General features: G+C 66.9%; 1 protein-coding gene across 1 annotated transcript in view; it reads left to right on the top strand.

Annotated features, from left to right (window-relative positions):
• Positions 1 to 16,063, top strand: part of LOC138101820 (splicing factor 3B subunit 2-like) — a gene marked incomplete at its 3' end in the record, with an annotated part of 42,917 nt that overhangs the window by 4,538 nt on the left and 22,316 nt on the right. Inside the window, 9 exon segments of the mRNA XM_068999593.1 lie at positions 2,261 to 2,314; positions 2,427 to 2,559; positions 2,657 to 2,736; positions 3,241 to 3,346; positions 6,043 to 6,125; positions 7,992 to 8,201; positions 10,112 to 10,249; positions 11,800 to 11,880; positions 13,782 to 14,009. Of these exon segments, the coding sequence (XP_068855694.1) occupies positions 2,261 to 2,314; positions 2,427 to 2,559; positions 2,657 to 2,736; positions 3,241 to 3,346; positions 6,043 to 6,125; positions 7,992 to 8,201; positions 10,112 to 10,249; positions 11,800 to 11,880; positions 13,782 to 14,009 (1,113 nt within the window).

The following is a 16,063-nucleotide window of genomic DNA, read 5'->3' as shown; positions in this document are numbered from 1 at the left end:
TGGGGGGGTTAAAGCGGCCCTGCTGCTGCAGGAGGAGCGGGCACAGGTCCGGGGGGGGCATTTTGGGTGGGTGGGGGGCACGGGGTGGGCACAGGGGGCTCGGGGGAGTGGGGTTTGGGGGGGTTTTGGGGGGAGGTTTCATGGGTTTGAGGGGTTTTTGGGGGGGTTTGAGGGGTTTTGGGGGGGTTTTGGGGGGTGCTGCTGCTGCAGGAGGAGCGGGCACAGGTCCGGGGGGGGCATTTTGGGGGGTGGGGGGCACCCTTGGGTGGGTGGGGGGCACAAGGGGCTCGGGGGAGTGGGGTTTGGGGGGGTTTTGGGGGGACTTTGGGGAGGTTTTAGGGGTTTTGGGAGGGTTTTGGGGGTGCTGCTGCTGCAAGAGGAGCGGGCACAGGTCCGGGGGGGGCATTTTGGGGGGTGGGGGGCACCCTTGGGTGGGTGGGGGGCACCGGGAGCTCGGGGGAGTGGGGTTTTGGGGGGTTTTGGGGGGGTTTTAGGGGTTTGGGGGGGTTTGGGGGGTTTTGGGGGGGTTAAAGCAGCCCTGCTGCTGCAGGAGGAGCGGGCACAGGTCCGGGGGGGCATTTTGGGTGGGTGGGGGGCACGGGGTGGGCACAGGGGGCTCGGGGGAGTGGGGTTTGGGGGGGTTTTGGGGGGAGGTTTCATGGGTTTGAGGGGTTTTTGGGGGGGTTTGAGGGGTTTTGAGGGGGTTTTGGGGGGTGCTGCTGCTGCAGGAGGAGCGGGCACAGGTCCGCGGGGGGCATCTTGGGTGGGTGGGGGGCACCCTTGGGTGGGTGGGGGGCACAGGGAACTCGGGGGGGGGGGTTTGGGGGGATTTTGGGTGGGGTTTCAGGGATTTTTGGGGGGGTTTGGGGGAGTTAAAGTGGCCCTGCTGCTGCAGGAGGAGCGGGCACAGGTCCGGGGGGGGGCATTTTGGGTGGGTGGGGGGCACGGGGTGGGCACAGGGGGCTCGGGGGAGTGGGGTTTGGGGGGGTTTTGGGTGGGTTTCAGGGGTTTTGGGGAGTTTTGGGGGGGTTTTGGAGTGGTTTTGGGGGTGCTTCTGCTGCAGGAGGAGCGGGCACAGGTCCGGGGGGGGGCATTTTGGGTGGGTGGGGGGCACCCTTGGGTGGGTGGGGGGCACAAGGGGCTCGGGGGAGTGGGGTTTGGGGGGGTTTTGGGGGGGTTTCAGGGGTTTAGGGGGGTTTGGAGGGGTTAAAGCGGCCCTGCTGCTGCAGGAGGAGCGGGCACAGGTCCGGGGGGGGCATTTTGGGTGGGTGGGGGGCACGGGGTGGGCACAGGGGGCTCGGGGGAGTGGGGTTTTTGGGGGTTTGGGGGGGTCTTGAGGGGGTTTAGAGGGGTTTGGGGGGTGCTGCTGCTGCAGGAGGAGCGGGCACAGGTCCGGGGGGGGCATTTTGGGTGGGTGGGGGGCACCCTTGGGTGGGCACAGAGAGCTCAGGGGAGTGGGGTTTGGGGGGGTTTTGGGGGGTTTTGGGGGGTTTTGAGGGGGTTTAGGGGGGTTTTGGGGGCGCTGCTGCTGCAGGAGGAGCGGGCACAGGTCCGGGGGGGGCATTTTGGGGGGTGGGGGGCACGGGGTGGGCACAGGGGGCTCGGGGGAGTGGGGTTTTGGGGGGTTTTGGGGGGGTTTCAGGGGTTTAGGGGGGTTTGGGGGGGTTAAAGCGGCCCTGCTGCTGCAGGAGGAGCGGGCACAGGTCGGGGGGGGGCATTTTGGGGGGTGGGGGGCACCCTTGGGTGGGTGGGGGGCACAGGGAGCTCGGGGGAGTGGGGTTTGGGGGGTTTTGGGGGGGTTTCAGGGGTTTGGGGGAGTTTTGGGGGGGTTTTGGGTGGATTTTGGGGAGGTTTTAGGGGTTTTGGGGGCGTTTGGGGGGCGCTGCTGCTGCAGGAGGAGCGGGCACAGGTCCAGGGGGGGGGGAGCATTTTAAGGGGTGGGGGGCACCCTTGGGTGGGTGGGGGGCACAGGGAGGGCTCAGGGGGTTGGGCATTGGGGGCGTTTTTGGGGGGGTTTCAGGCATTTGGGGGGCATTTTGGGGGGAGTTCAAGGGGTCTGGGGGATGTTGGAGGAGTTTGGGCCACCCAAAGCGGGGGTGGGGCACCCACGGGTGGGGGTGACCTGAGAGGTGATTTTTGGGGGGGGGGGGTGGGTGGGGGGGCGGTTTTGGGGGGTATTGAGGCATTGGGGGGGGGGGGGGAGGGGCACCCATGGGTGCTGGGGGGGGATCCTAAATGTGCCCACCCCCCCCAGGGCCAGCACCCGTTCGGGGACAAAGCCAAGGAGCAGGAGCTGCTGGAGCAGCAGAAGCGGGTGAGGGGGGGGGCACCCCAGGGTGGGGGGGCACCCCAGGGTGGGCGGGGGTCGAGCTTAGGACCCCCCCTGACCCCCCCCCCCGTGCCCCTCCCCCCCCCCCCCCCCCCAGGCCGCGGTGCTGCTGGAGCAGGAGCGGCAGCAGGAGATGGCCAAGCTGACCCCCCCCGCCCCCCGCGCCCCCCCCGAGGGGGCTCCCATGGGTGCCAGGACCCCCCTGGCCCCCCGAGGTGAGGGGGGGGGGGGTGGTGCCCTTTGTCCTTTTGTCCCTTTGTTCGCCCCTCCCCCACTCTCTGACGTCATTTCTGTTCTTTCCCCCCCTCCCCTCCCCCCCCCAGGCAGCCCCATGGGAGCCCCCCTGCCCATGGGAGCCCCCCGGCCCCGCGGGCCCCCCCCCGCCCCCCGGCGAGGAGAGCAGAGAGGTGGGGCTGGGGGCTCTGGGGGGGTGGGGGAGGGGGGGCTGGGGGGTCTGGGGGCTCTGGGGGGGTGGGGGAGGGGGGCCTGGGGGTCTGGGGAGGTGGGGGAGGGGGCTCTGTGGGGCTGGGGGCTCTGGGGGGCTGGGGGCTCTGGGGGGGTTTGGGGTTTTTTTGTTGGGAGTGTTTGTGGGTCTGGGGTCTTTCTGTGGGGGTTGGGGGTCTCTGTGGGTCTGGGGTCTCTGTGGGGATCTCTCTGGGGGGGTTGGGGAGTCTCTGGGTCTGGCATTTCTGGGTCTGGGGTCCCTCTGTGGGTCTGGGGTCTCTCTGTGCCTTGGGACTCCCTTTGCTCTTGGGGGGGTCCTGGGGCTCTCCCCAATTTGGGGGGGAGGTTCCTGGAGGTCTCCCCGATTTGGGGGGGGGTTCCCGGGGGTCTCCCCAATTTGGAGGGGGTTCCCGGGGGGTCTCCCCGATTTGGGGGGGGTCCCGCTGACCCCCTCCCCGCACCCCCAGGCCGAGGAGCCCGGGCTGGGCCCCAAGATCCCGCAGGCGCTGGAGAAGATCCTGCAGCTGAAGGAGAGCCGGCAGGAGGAGCTGGTCAGCGTGCCCGGGCTGCCCGGTGAGCCCTGCACCGCCGGCCCTGGCACCCGGTGGCACCCGTGTCACCCTGTGTCACCTCTATGTCACCCGGTGTCAGTCAGTGCCACCCCGGTGTCAGCCCTGTGTCACCCAGTGTCAGCTGGTGTCACCCCAGTGTCAGCCGGTGTCACCCCGGTGTCAGGCAGTGCCGCCCCAGTGTCACCCCGGTGTCACCCAATGTTACCCCGGTGTCATCCTTGTGTCGCCTCTCCATCACCCAGTGTCACCCCTGTGTCACCCAATGTTAACCTGTGTCGCCCCTGTGTCACCCAGTGTCACCCTGTGTCACCCCTGTGTGAGCCAGTGCCAGCCAATGTCACCCCATGTCACCCAGTGTCACCCCTGTGTCACCCTGTGTCACCCCTGTGTGAGCCAGTGTCACCCCAGTGTCACCCTGTGTCACCCAGTGTCACCCTGTGTCACCCCTGTGTGAGCCAGTGTCACCCCAGTGTCACCCTGTGTCACCCCATGTCACCCAGCGTCACCCCATGTCACCCGGTGTCACCCTGTGTCACCCCTGTGTGAGCCAGTGTCACCCCAGTGTCACCCCAGTGTCACCCCAGTGTCAGCCCTGTGTCACCCCTGTGTGAGCCAGTGCCAGCCAATGTCACCCCATGCCACCCAGTGTCACCCCAGTGTCACCCCTGTGTCACCTGGTGTTACCCAGTGTCACCCAGGTGTGAGCCAGTGTCACCCTGTGTCACCCAGTGTCACCCATGTGGCACCCAGTGTCACCCCAGTGTCAGCTGGTGTTACCCCGGTGTGAGCCGGTGTCACCCCGTGTCAGCTGGTGTCACCCCAGTGTCACCCAATGTTAACCTGTGTCGCCCCTGTGTCACCCAGTGTCAGCCTGTGTCACCCAGTGTCAGCCTGTGTCACCTGGTGTCAGCCAGTGTCACCCCAGTGTCACCCCGGTGTCACCCCTGTTTCACCCAATGTTAACCTGTGTCACCCCTGTCTCACCCAGTGTCACCCATGTGTCACCCATTGTCACCCGGTGTCACCCCTGTTTTATCTGGTGTCACCCGGTGTCAGCCAATGTCACCCTGTGTCACCCAGTGTCACCCTGTGTCACCCCTGTGTGAGCCAGTGTCAGCCAATGTCACCCTGTGTCACCCCTGTGTCACCCGGTGTCACCCCTGTGTCACCCCTGTGTCACCCGGTGTCACCCTGTGTCACCCCTGTGTGAGCCAGTGTCAGCCAATGTCACCCTGTGTCACCCCTGTGTCACCTGGTGTTACCCAGTGTCACCCCAGTGTGAGCCAGTGTCACCCCTGTGTCAGCCAGTGTCACCCAATGTTACCGTGTGTCACCCCGTGTCACCCATGTGGCACCCAGTGTCACCCCGGTGTCACCCGGTGTCACCCAGTGTCAGCCAATGTCAGCCGGTGTCACCCAGTGTCACCTGGTGTCACCCCAGTGTCACCCAATGTTAACCTGTGTCATCCCTGTGTCACCCAGTGTCACCCAGTGTCAGCCCTGTGTCACTCCTGTGTCACCCATGTCACCCTGGTGTCACCCTGTGTCAGCCCTATGTCACCTGTGTCACCCAGTGTCACCCCTGTGTCACCCGGTGTCAGCCAGTGTCACCCTGGTGTCAGCCCTGTGTCACCCTGGTGTCACCCCAGTGTCAGCAAATGTCACCCTGTGTCACCCTGTGTCACCCGGTGTCACCCGGTGTCACCCAGTGTTACCTGGTGTCACCCTGTGTCACCCATGTGTCAGCCCTGTGTCACCCAGTGTCACCCTGGTATCAGCCCTGTGTCACCCCTGTGTGAGCTAATGTCACCTGGTGTCAGCCAGTGCCACCCATGTCACCCCTGTGTCACCCCTGTGTCACCCCTGTGTCACCCGTGTGTCACCCAGTGTCACCCTGTGTCACCCAATGTTACCCTGGTGTCAGCCCTGTGTCACCCAGTGTCACCCTGGTATCAGCCCTGTGTCACCCCTGTGTGAGCTAATGTCACCCGGTGTCAGCCAGTGCCACCCATGTCACCCCTGTGTCACGCAGTGTCACCCAGTGTCACCCTGTGTCACCCAGTGTCACCCCTGTGTCACCCCTGTGTGAGCCAGTGTCACCCCTGTGTCACCTCTGTGTCACCCAGTGTCACCCTGGTGTGAGCCAGTGTCACTAGTGTCCAGTGTCACCCGGTGTCACCCTGTGTCACCCAGTGTCACCCTGTGTCACCCCAATGTTACGCTGGTGTCACCCCTTCATCACCCCGGTGTCACCCCACTGTCACCCATGTGCCAGCCACTGTCACCCACTGCCGCCCCAGTGTCACCCGGTGTCACCCTGTGTCACCCTGTGTCACCCAATGTTATGCTGGTGTCACCCCTCCATCGCCCTGTGTCACCCCTGTGTCACCCATGTGGCACCCACTGTCACCCACTGCCGCCCCAGTGTCACTCGGTGTCACCCTGTGTCACCCAGTGTCACCCTGTGTCACCCAATGTTACGCTGGTGTCACCCCTCCATCGCCCCAGTGTCACCCCACTGTCACCCATGTGGCACCCACTGTCACCCACTGCCGCCCCAGTGTCACCCAGTGTCACTCCGGCGTCACCCGGTGTCACTCCTGTGTCAGCTGGTGTCACCCTGTGTCACCCCATGTCACCCCTGTGACACCCAAAGGGTGGGGCCACCCCTGACCCCCCCACCCCGTGTCCCCGCAGCCGAGGACGAGATGGAGACGGAGCTCCGGGCGTCGGCGTCGGCCTCGGAGGCCGAGGAGGACCCGGGGGCGTCCAAGAAGGAGGTGACCGAGGGCACCCTGGGGTGGGGGGAGGGGGGGGACGGGACGGGGCCCCCCACCCAAATCGGCACCGGGGGGGCCCCAGGGTGCCCGGAATTCCGGGGGTGGGGGTGGGGGTTGGGTCCTTTCGGAGTCACCTGTGGTGGTGTGGGGTCACCTTTGGGCCCTCTCTGGGTGCTCGGGGTGGGGGTGGGTCATCCTGGGGTCACCCTGGGGTCACCTGTGTCACCCTGTGTCACCCTGGGGTCACCCTGGGGTCACCTGTGTCACCTTGGGGCCACCCTCGGGTTACCCTGGGTTACCCTGGGGTCACCTGGGTCACCCTGAGGTCACCCTTGGGTCACCCTGGGGTCACCTGTGTCACCTTGGGGTCATTTGGGTCACCCTGGGGTTACTCTGGGGCCACCCTCGGGTCACCCTGGGGCCACCTGGGTCACCCTGGGTCACCCTGAGGTCAGTTTTGTCACCCTGGGGTCACCTGCATCACCCTGGGGTCACCCTGGGGCCACCCTGTGTCACCCTGGGGCCACCCTTGGGTCACCCTGTGTCACCCTGTGTCACCCTGGGGTCACCTGCATCACCCTGGGGTCATTTGGGTCACCCTGGGGTCACCCTTGGGTCACCCTGGGGTCACCTGGGTCACCTTGGGGTCACCTGTGTCACCTTGGGGTCACTTCTGTTACCCTGGGGCCACCCTGTGTCACCCTGTGTCACCCTGGGGCCACCCTGGGGTCATCTGGGTCACCCTTGGGTCACCCTGGGTCACCCTGAGGTCACCCTGGGGTTACCCTGGGGTCACCTGGGTCACCTTGGGGTTACCCTGAGGTTACCTGGGTCACCTTGGGGTCAGTTTTGTCACCCTGGGGTCACCCTGAGGTCACCCTGGGGTCACCTGTGTCACCCTGGGGTCACCCTGGGGTCACCCTGGGGTCACCTGTGTCACCCTGGGGTCACCCTGGGGTCACTCTGGGGTCACCCTGGGGTCACCCTGAGGTCACCTGTGTCACCCTGGGTCACCCTGGGGCCACCCTGGGGTCACCCTGGGGTCACCTTGTGTCACCTTGGGGTCACTTCTGTCACCCTTGGCTCACCTGGGTCACCCTGGGTCACTCTGGGTCACCTTGGGGCCACCCTTGGGTCACCCTGGGGTCACCCTTGGTCCCCTTCTTTGTTGTCCCACTGGGAGAACACCTGGGGTCCTCCCGGTGTCCCCCCCTCCCAGTCCATCCCAGTCCTTCCCAGTCCCTCCCAGTCCCTCTCAGTCCCCTCCCAGTCCCTCCCAGTCCCCTCCCAGTTCCTCCCAGTCCTTCGCAATCCCCTCCCAGTTCCTCCCAGTCCTTCGCAATCCCCTCCCAGTCCCTGCCAGTGCCCTCCGTGTCCCTCCCAGTCCCCTGCCAGTCCCCTCCCAGTCCCCTCCCAGTCCCTCCCAATCCCCTCCCAGTGCCCTCCTAGGTCCCTCCCGGTCCCTCCCAGTCCATCCCAGTCCCTCCCAATCCTTCCCAGTCCCCTCCCAGTCCTTCTCAATCCCTTTCTAGGTCCTCCCTATCTTCTGTCAGTCCCTCCCAATCCCCTCCCAGTCCCTCCCAGTTCCTCCCAATCCTCTCCCAGTCCCTCCTAGTCCTTCCCAATCCCCTCCCAGTCCCTCCCAGTCCCTCTTAGTGCCTCCCAATCCCCTCCCAGTCCCTCCCTATCCCCCCCCAGTCCCTCCCAGTCCCTCCCAATCCCCCCCCAGTCCCTCCCAGTCCCTCACCATCCCTCCCAATCCCCTCCCAATCCCCTCCCAGTCCCTCCCAATCCCCTCCCAGTCCCTCCCAATCCCCCTCCCAGTCCCTCCCAGTCCCTCACCATCCCTCCCCTTCCCCCTCCCAGCGCAACCGGAAGCGCCGGAACCGCAAGAAGAAGAAGAAGCGGGGGAGGGGCGTGGCCCGGGAGGGGTCCCCAAGCCCCACCCCCACCCGGGGGGACCCCGAGGTGCCCCCCGGGGCCGCCCCCGACGTGGAGATCGAGTACGTGAGCGAGGAGCCCGAGATCCACGACCCCAACTTCGTCTTCTTCAAGAGGATCTTTGAGGCCTTCAGGGTGCGCTCCGGGGGCACCCTTGGGTGCTGGGGGGGGGCTTTGGGGGTGCCTTTGGGGTGCTGGGGTGACTCCTGGGGGCACCTTTGGGTGCTGGGGGGGGCTTTGGGGGGGCTTCGGGGTGCTGGGGTTACTCCTGGGGGCACCTTTGGGGTGCTGGGGGGAGCTTTGGGGGGACTTCGGGGTGCTGGGGTGACTCCTGGGGGTGCCTTTGGGGTGCTGGGGTGACTCCTGGGGGCACCCTTGGGTGCTGGGGGGGGGGCTTTGGGGGGGCTTCGGGGTGCTGGGGTGACTCCTGGGGGCACCCTTGGGTGCTGGGGGGGGCTTTGGGGGAGCTTTGGGGGGGCTTTGGGATGCTGGGGTCACTCCTGGGGGCACCCTTGGGTGCTGGGGGGGGCTTTGGGGGAGCTTTGGGGGGGCTTTGGGGTGCTGGGGTCACTCCTGGGGGCGCCTTCAGGGTGCTGGGGTGACTCCTGCGGGCACCTTTGGGTGCTGGGGGGGCTTTGAGGGGGACTTTGGGGGGGCTTTGGGGTGCTGGGGTCACTCCTGGGGGCACCTTTGGGTGCTGGGGGGGCTTCGGGGTGCTGGGGTTACTCCTGGGGGCACCCTTGGGTGCTGGGGGGGGCTTTGTGGGGGCTTTGGGGGGGCTTTGGGGTGCTGGGGTCACTCCTGGGGGCACCTTTGGGGTGCTGGGGTGACTCCTGCAGGCACCTTTGGGTGCTGGGGGGGCTTTGAGGGGGACTTTGGGGGGGCTTTGGGGTGCTGGGGTGACTCCTGGGGGCACCCTTGGGTGCTGGGGTGACTCCTGGGGGCACCTTTGGGTGCTGGGGTGACTCCTGGGGGTACCTTTGGGTGCTGGGGGGGCTTTGAGGGGGACTTTGGGGGGGCTTTGGGGTGCTGGGGTCACTCCTGGGGGCACCTTTGGGGTGCTGGGGGGGGCTTTGGGGGGGCTTTGGGGTGCTGGGGTCACTCCTGAGGGCACCTTTGGGTGCTGGGGTGACTCCTGGGGGCACCCTTGGGTGCTGGGGGGTCAGTGCTGGGTGCTGTGGTCACTCCTGGGTGCCGGGGGGTCACTCCTGGGTGCTGCGGTCACTCCTGGGTGCTGCGGTCACCCCTGGGTGCTGAGGGGTCACTCCTGGGTGCTGGGGGGTCACTCGTGGGTGCTGGGGGGTCACTCCTGGGTGCTGCGGTCACCCCTGGGTGCCGAGGGGTCACTCCTGGGTGCTGAGGGGTCACCCCTGGGTGCTGGGGGGTCACTCCTGGGTGCTGTGGTCACTCCTGGGTGCTGCGGTCACCCCTGGGTGCCGGGGGGTCACCCCTGGGTGCTGCGGTCACCCCTGGGTGCCAGGGGGTCACCCCTGGGTGCCGGGGGGTCACTCCTGAGTGTTGGGGTCACCTCTGGGGGTCACTCCTGGGTGCTGGGGGGTCACTCCTGGGTGCCGGGGGGTCACTCCTGGGTGCTGGGGGGTCACCCCTGGGTGCCGGGGGGTCACCCCTGAGTGTTGGGGTCACCTGTGGGGGTCACTCCTGGGTGCTGGGGGGTCACCCCTGGGTGCCGGGGGGTCACCCCTGAGTGTTGGGGTCACCTGTGGGGGTCACTCCTGGGTGCTGGGGGGTCACCCCTGGGTGCCGGGGGGTCACCCCTGAGTGTTGGGGTCACCTGTGGGGGTCACTCCTGGGTGCTGAGGGGTCACTCCTGGGTGCTGGGGGGTCACTCCTGGGTGCTGCGGTCACTCCTGGGTGCTGCGGTCACTCCTGGGTGCTGAGGGGTCACTCCTGGGTGCTGGGGGGTCACTCCTGGGTGCTGAGGGGTCACCCCTGAGTGTTGGGGTCACCTCTGGGGGTCACTCCTGGGTGCCGGGGGGTCACTGCTGGGTGCCCGCTGTGCCCTGAGCACCCTTGGGTGCCCGCAGCTGACCGATGAGGTGAAGAAGGACAAGGAGAAGGAGCCGGAGCGGGCGGAGCGGGCGGAGAGCGCCGGGGCACCCCGGAAAAAGGGCCCCGAGGATGGCACCAGGGGCAGCGACGGCGACAGCTCCGAGGACGAGCAGGTGGCACTGGGGGCACTGGGAGGGACTGGGAGGGACTGGGGGCACTGGGGGGCACCGTGGGCAGTGACAGGGACAGTTCTAAGGATGAGCAGGTGGCACTGGGGGCACTGGGAGGGACTAGGAAGAACTGGGGGGCACCAGGGGCAGCGACGGGGACAGCTCCGAGGACGAGCAGGTGGCACTGGGGGCACTGGGAGGGCCTGGGGGGGACTGGGGGCACTGGAGGGACTGGGGGCACTGGGGGGCACCAGGGGCAGCGACGGGGACAGTTCCGAGGACGAGCAGGTGGCACTGGGGGCACTGGGAGGGACTGGGAGGGACTGGGGGCACTGGGGGGCACCGTGGGCAGTGACAGGGACAGTTCTAAGGATGAGCAGGTGGCACTGGGAGGGACTGGGAGGGACTGGGGACACTGGGGGGACTGGGAGGGACTGGGGGCACTGGGGGGACTGGAGGGCACCAGGGGCAGCGACGGGGACAGCTCTGAGGATGAGCAGGTGGCACTGGGGGCACTGGGAGGGACTGGGGGCACTGGGAGGCACCAGGGGCAGTGATGGGGACAGCTCCGAGGACGAGCAGGTGGCACTGGGGGCACTGGGAGGGACTGGGAGCACTGTGGGTGACACTGGGGGAGCCAAGGGGACACTGGGGGTGCCAGGGTGACACTGGGGGTGACTGGGGGCACTGGAGGGACAGTGGGGGTGACACTGGGGGTGACACTGGGGGCACTGGGAGGACACCGGGGTTGCCAGGGGGACACTGGGGGTGACACCAGAGGTGCTAGGGGTATACTGGGGGTGAGACTGGGGGCACTGGGGCGGCACCAGGGATGCCAGGGGGACACTGGGGGTGACACTGGGGGTACTGGGGGTGACACTGAGGGTGCCAGGGGTACACTGGGGGTGACACTGGGGGTGCCAAGGGGACACTGGGGTGACACCGGGGGTGCCAGGGGGACACTGGGGGTGCCAGGGGGACACTGGGGGTGCCAAGGGGACACTGGGGGTGAGACTGGGGGCACTGGGGGGGCACCAGGGATGCCAGGGGGACACTGGGGGTGACACTGGGGGTGACTGGGGGCACTGGGGGTGACACTGGGGGTGCCAGGGGGACACTGGGGGTGACTGGGGGCACTGGAGGGACACTGGGGGCAACACTGGGGGTGCCAGGGGGACACTGGGGGTGACACTGGGGGTGCCAGGGGGACACTGGGAGTGCCAAGGGGACACTGGGGGTGAGACTGGGGGCACTGGGGGGGCACCAGGGATGCCAGGGGGACACTGGGGGTGACACTGGGGGGGCACTAGGGATGCCAGGGGGACACTGGGGGTGACACTGGGGGTGCCAGGGGGACACTGGGGGTGACATCGACGGGGACAAGGGGTGGCAGCTGGAGCTGGTACCGAGCTGGGGACAACCCGGGGGCGTTGGGGGGGCACTGAGAGGGGGGTGACAGGTGACACGGGGAGGGCACAGGGATGGGGCCAGCGGGCGGTGCCAGCGGGTGCCACCCTGGCCGCGCCTCCCGGTGCCACCGGTGCCATCCCCAGGAGAAGAAGCAGGAGGTGCCCAAGCTGTCCAAGAAGAAGCTGCGGCGCATGAACAGGTTCACGGTGGCCGAGCTGAAGCAGGTGAGCCTTGGGGACGCGGCCCTGCGCCCTCCCCGGTGGGCACGGGTGGCACCTGGAGCTGGGAGGTGACACCTCCTGTGCCCTGGGAGCCCTGGTGGGGACGCCAGAGCCACCCTGGGGTCATTTCGGGGGTGCTGGTGCCATCCTGGGGTCAGTTTGGGGGTGCTGGTGCCATCCTGAGGTCAGTTTGGGGCCACCAGAGCCACCCTGGGGTCATTTCGGGGGTGCTGGTGCCATCCTGGGGTCAGTTTGGGGGTGCTGGTGCCATCCTGAGGTCACTTTGGGGTCACCAGAGCCACCCTGGGGTCATTTTGGGGACACTGGAGGCACTGTGGGGTCATTTTGGGGCTGCCACAGCCACCCTGAGGTCATTGTGGGGATGCTGGTGCCACCCTGGGGTCACTTCGGGGGTGCTGGTGCCATCCTGAGGTCACTTTGGGGCCACCAAAGCCACCCTGAGGTCAGTTTGGGGCCACCAGAGCCACCCTGGGGTCACTTTGGGGATACCAGAGCCACTTTGGGGTCACCAGAGCCACCCTGGGCTCACTTTGGGGCTGCCAAAGCCACCCTGGGGTTACTTTGGGGACACTGGTGCCACCCTGGGGTCACTTTGGGGACACTGGGGGCACCCTGGGGTCACTTTGGGGCTGCCAAAGCCACCCTGGGGTCACTTTGGGGACACTGGAGGCACCCTGGGGGCACTTTGGGGTCCCCCAGCACCACCCTGGTGTCCCCTGATGCCCACCCAGGGTCACCTCAATGCCCCCAGCACCACCCTGGGGCTCTCCTGCTCTGAGTCCCCGTTGGGCCCCGATGTCCCCCACAGCTGGTGGCACATCTGGGCATGGTGGAGATGCCGCATGTGACCATTGAGGGGTCACTTTGGGTCCCCAGCACCACCCTGGTGTCCCCTGGTGCCCACCCAGGGTCACCTCGATGTCCCCAGCACCACCCTGGGGCTCTTCCCCTTGTTGTCCCCCGATGTCCCCATGCTGTCCCCGCAGCTGGTGGCACATCTGGCCATGGTGGAGGTGCCCCATGTGACCATTGAGGGGTCACTTAGGGTCCCTCAGCACCACCCTGGTGTCCCCTGATGCCCACCCAGGGTCACTTGGGGTTTTCCAGCACCACCCTGGGGCTCTCCTGCTCTGAGTCCCCGTTGTGGCCCCGATGTCCCCGCAGTTGGTGGCCCGGCCGGACGTGGTGGAGATGCCCCATGTGACCATTGAGGGGTCACTTAGGGTTCCCCAGCATCACCCTGGTGTCCCCTGATGCCCACCCAGGGTCACTTGGGGTCCCCCAGCACCACCCTGGTGTCCCCTGGTGCCCACCCAGGGTCACTTAGGGTCCCCCAGCACCACCCTGGTGTCCCCTGATGCCCACCCAGAGTCACCTTGATGTCCTTGGACCCACCCTGGTGTCCCCTGGTGCCCACCCAGGGTCACCTCGATGTCCCTGGCACCACCCTGGGGCTCTCCTGCTCTGAGTCCCCGTTGTGGCTCGATGTCCCCGCAGTTGGTGGCCCGGCCGGACGTGGTGGAGATGCCCCATGTGACCATTGAGGGGTCACTTAGGGTCCCTCAGCACCACCCTGGTGTCCCCTGATGCCCACCCAGGGTCACTTAGGGTCCCCCAGCACCACCCTGGTGTCCCCTGATGCCCACCCAGGGTCACTTGGGGTCCCCCAGCACCACCCTGGTGTCCTCTGATGCCCACCCAGGGTCACCTCGATGTCCCTGGACCCACCCTGGTGTCCCCTGGTGCCCACCCAGGGTCACTTGGGGTCCCCCAGCACCACCCTGGTGTCCCCTGGTGCCCACCCAGGGTCATTTGGGGTCCCCCAGCACCACCCTGGGGCTCTCCTGCTCTGAGTCCCCGTTGTGGCCCCGATGTCCCCGCAGTTGGTGGCCCGGCCGGACGTGGTGGAGATGCACGACGTGACGGCGCAGGACCCCAAGCTGCTGGTGCACCTGAAGGCCACGAGGAACTCGGTGCCCGTGCCGCGGCACTGGTGCTTCAAGAGGAAATACCTGCAGGGCAAGAGGGGCATCGAGAAGCCGCCCTTCGAGCTGCCCGAGTTCATCAAACGCACGGGCATCCAGGAGATGCGTGAGGCCCTGCAGGAGAAGGTGGGGACACCCTGGGGACAGTTTGGGGCACCTTGGGGGCAGTTTGGGACACCCTGGGGACAGTTTGGGGCACCTCAGGGGCAGTTTGGGGCACCTTGGGGGCAGTTTGGGACACCCTGGGGACAGTTTGGGGCACCTCAGGGGCAGTTTGGGGCATCCTGGGGACAGTTTGGGGCATCTCGGGGGCAGTTTGGGGCGTCTTGAGGGCAGTTTGGGGCACCTCGGGGGCAGTTTGGGGCACCTCAGGGACAGTTTGGGGCACCTTGGGGACAGTTTGGGGCACCTCGGGGACAGTTTGGGGCACCTCAGGGGCAGTTTGGGGCACCCTGGGGACAGTTTGGGGCATCTCGGGGGCAGTTTGGGGCACCTTGGGGGCAGTTTGGGGCACCCTGGGGACAGTTTGGGGCACCTCAGGGATAGGTGGGGACACCTCGGGGGCAGTTTGGGGCACCTTGGGGACAGTTTGGGGCACCCTGGGGACAGTTTGGGGCACCCTGGGGACAGTTTGGGACACCTCAGGGATAGTTTGGGGCACCTCAGGGGCAGTTTGGGACACCCTGGGGACAGTTTGGGGCACCTCGGGGGCAGTTTGGGGCACCTCGGGGGCAGTTTGGGGCACCCTGGGGACAGTTTGGGGCATCTCGGGGGCAGTTTGGGACACCTCAGGGATAGTTTGGGGCACCCTGGGGCAGTTTGGGGACAGTCTGGGGCACCTCAGGGACAGTTTGGGGCACCTTGGGGAGAGTTTGGGGCACCTTGGGGCAGTTTGGGGCACCTTGGGGACAGTTTGAGGACAGTCTGGGGCACCTCGGGGGCAGTTTGGGGCATCTTGAGGGCAGTTTGGGGCACCTCGGGGACAGTTTGGGGCACCTTGGGGACAGTTTGGGGCACCTCAGGGGCAGTTTGGGGCACCTCGGGGACAGTTTGGGGCACCCTGGGGACAGTTTGGGGCACCTCAGGGATAGGTGGGGACACCTCGGGGGCAGTTTGGGGCACCTTGGGGGCAGTTTGGGGCACCCTGGGGGCAGTTTGGGCACCTCAGGGGCAGTTTGGGGCACCTCAGGGGCAGTTTGGGGCACCTCGGGGGCAGTTTGGGGCACCTCAGGGACAGTTTGGGGCACCCTGGGGCAGTTTGGGGACAGTTTGGGGCACCTCGGGGGCAGTTTGGGGCACCTTGGGGACAGTTTGGGGCACCTCAGGGATAGTTTGGGACACCTTGGGGACAGTTTGGGACACTTTGGGGACAGTTTGGGGCACCCTGGGGCAGTTTGGGGACAGTTTGGGGCACCTCAGGGGCAGTTTGGGGCACCTCGGGGACAGTTTGGGGCACCTCGGGGACAGTTTGGGGCACCCTGGGGCAGTTTGGGGACAGTTTGGGGCACTCTGGGGACAGTTTGGGGCATCTTGGGGACAGTTTGGGGCACCTCAGGGACAGTTTGGGACATCTCAGGGACAGTTTGGGGCACCTTGGGGACAGTTTGGGACACTTTGGGGACAGTTTGGGGCATCTCGGGGGCAGTTTGGGGCACCTTGGGGGCAGTTTGGGGCACCCTGGGGACAGTTTGGGGCACCTCAGGGACAGTTTGGGACACCTTGGGAGCAGTTTGGGGCACCTCAGGGATAGTTTGGGGCACCCTGGGGCAGTTTGGGGACAGTTTGGGGCACCTCAGGGACAGTTTGGGACACCTTGGGGACAGTTTGGGGCACCTCAGGGGCAGTTTGGGGCACCCTGGGGACAGTTTGGGGCACCCTGGGGACAGTTTGGGGCACCTCAGGGGCAGTTTGGGGCACCTCAGGGATAGTTTGGGGCACCCTGGGGCAGTTTGGGGACAGTTTGGGGCACCTTGGGGGCAGTTTGGGGCACCCTGGGGACAGTTTGGGACACCTCAGGGATAGTTTGGGGCACCTCAGGGGCAGTTTGGGGCACCTTGGGGGCAGTTTGGGGCACCCTGGGGACAGTTTGGGGCACCTTGGGGACAGTTTGGGGCACCCTGGGGACAGTTTGGGGCACCTCAGGGGCAGTTTGGGGCACCTCGGGGACAGTTTGGGGCACC

This window comes from Aphelocoma coerulescens, unplaced genomic scaffold (genome assembly GCF_041296385.1).
Source record: "Aphelocoma coerulescens isolate FSJ_1873_10779 unplaced genomic scaffold, UR_Acoe_1.0 HiC_scaffold_492, whole genome shotgun sequence".
NCBI classification, from domain to species: domain Eukaryota; kingdom Metazoa; phylum Chordata; class Aves; order Passeriformes; family Corvidae; genus Aphelocoma; species Aphelocoma coerulescens.
The sequence above is the reverse complement of the archived record's forward strand: the minus strand, read 5'-3'. Positions and strand labels throughout refer to the sequence as shown.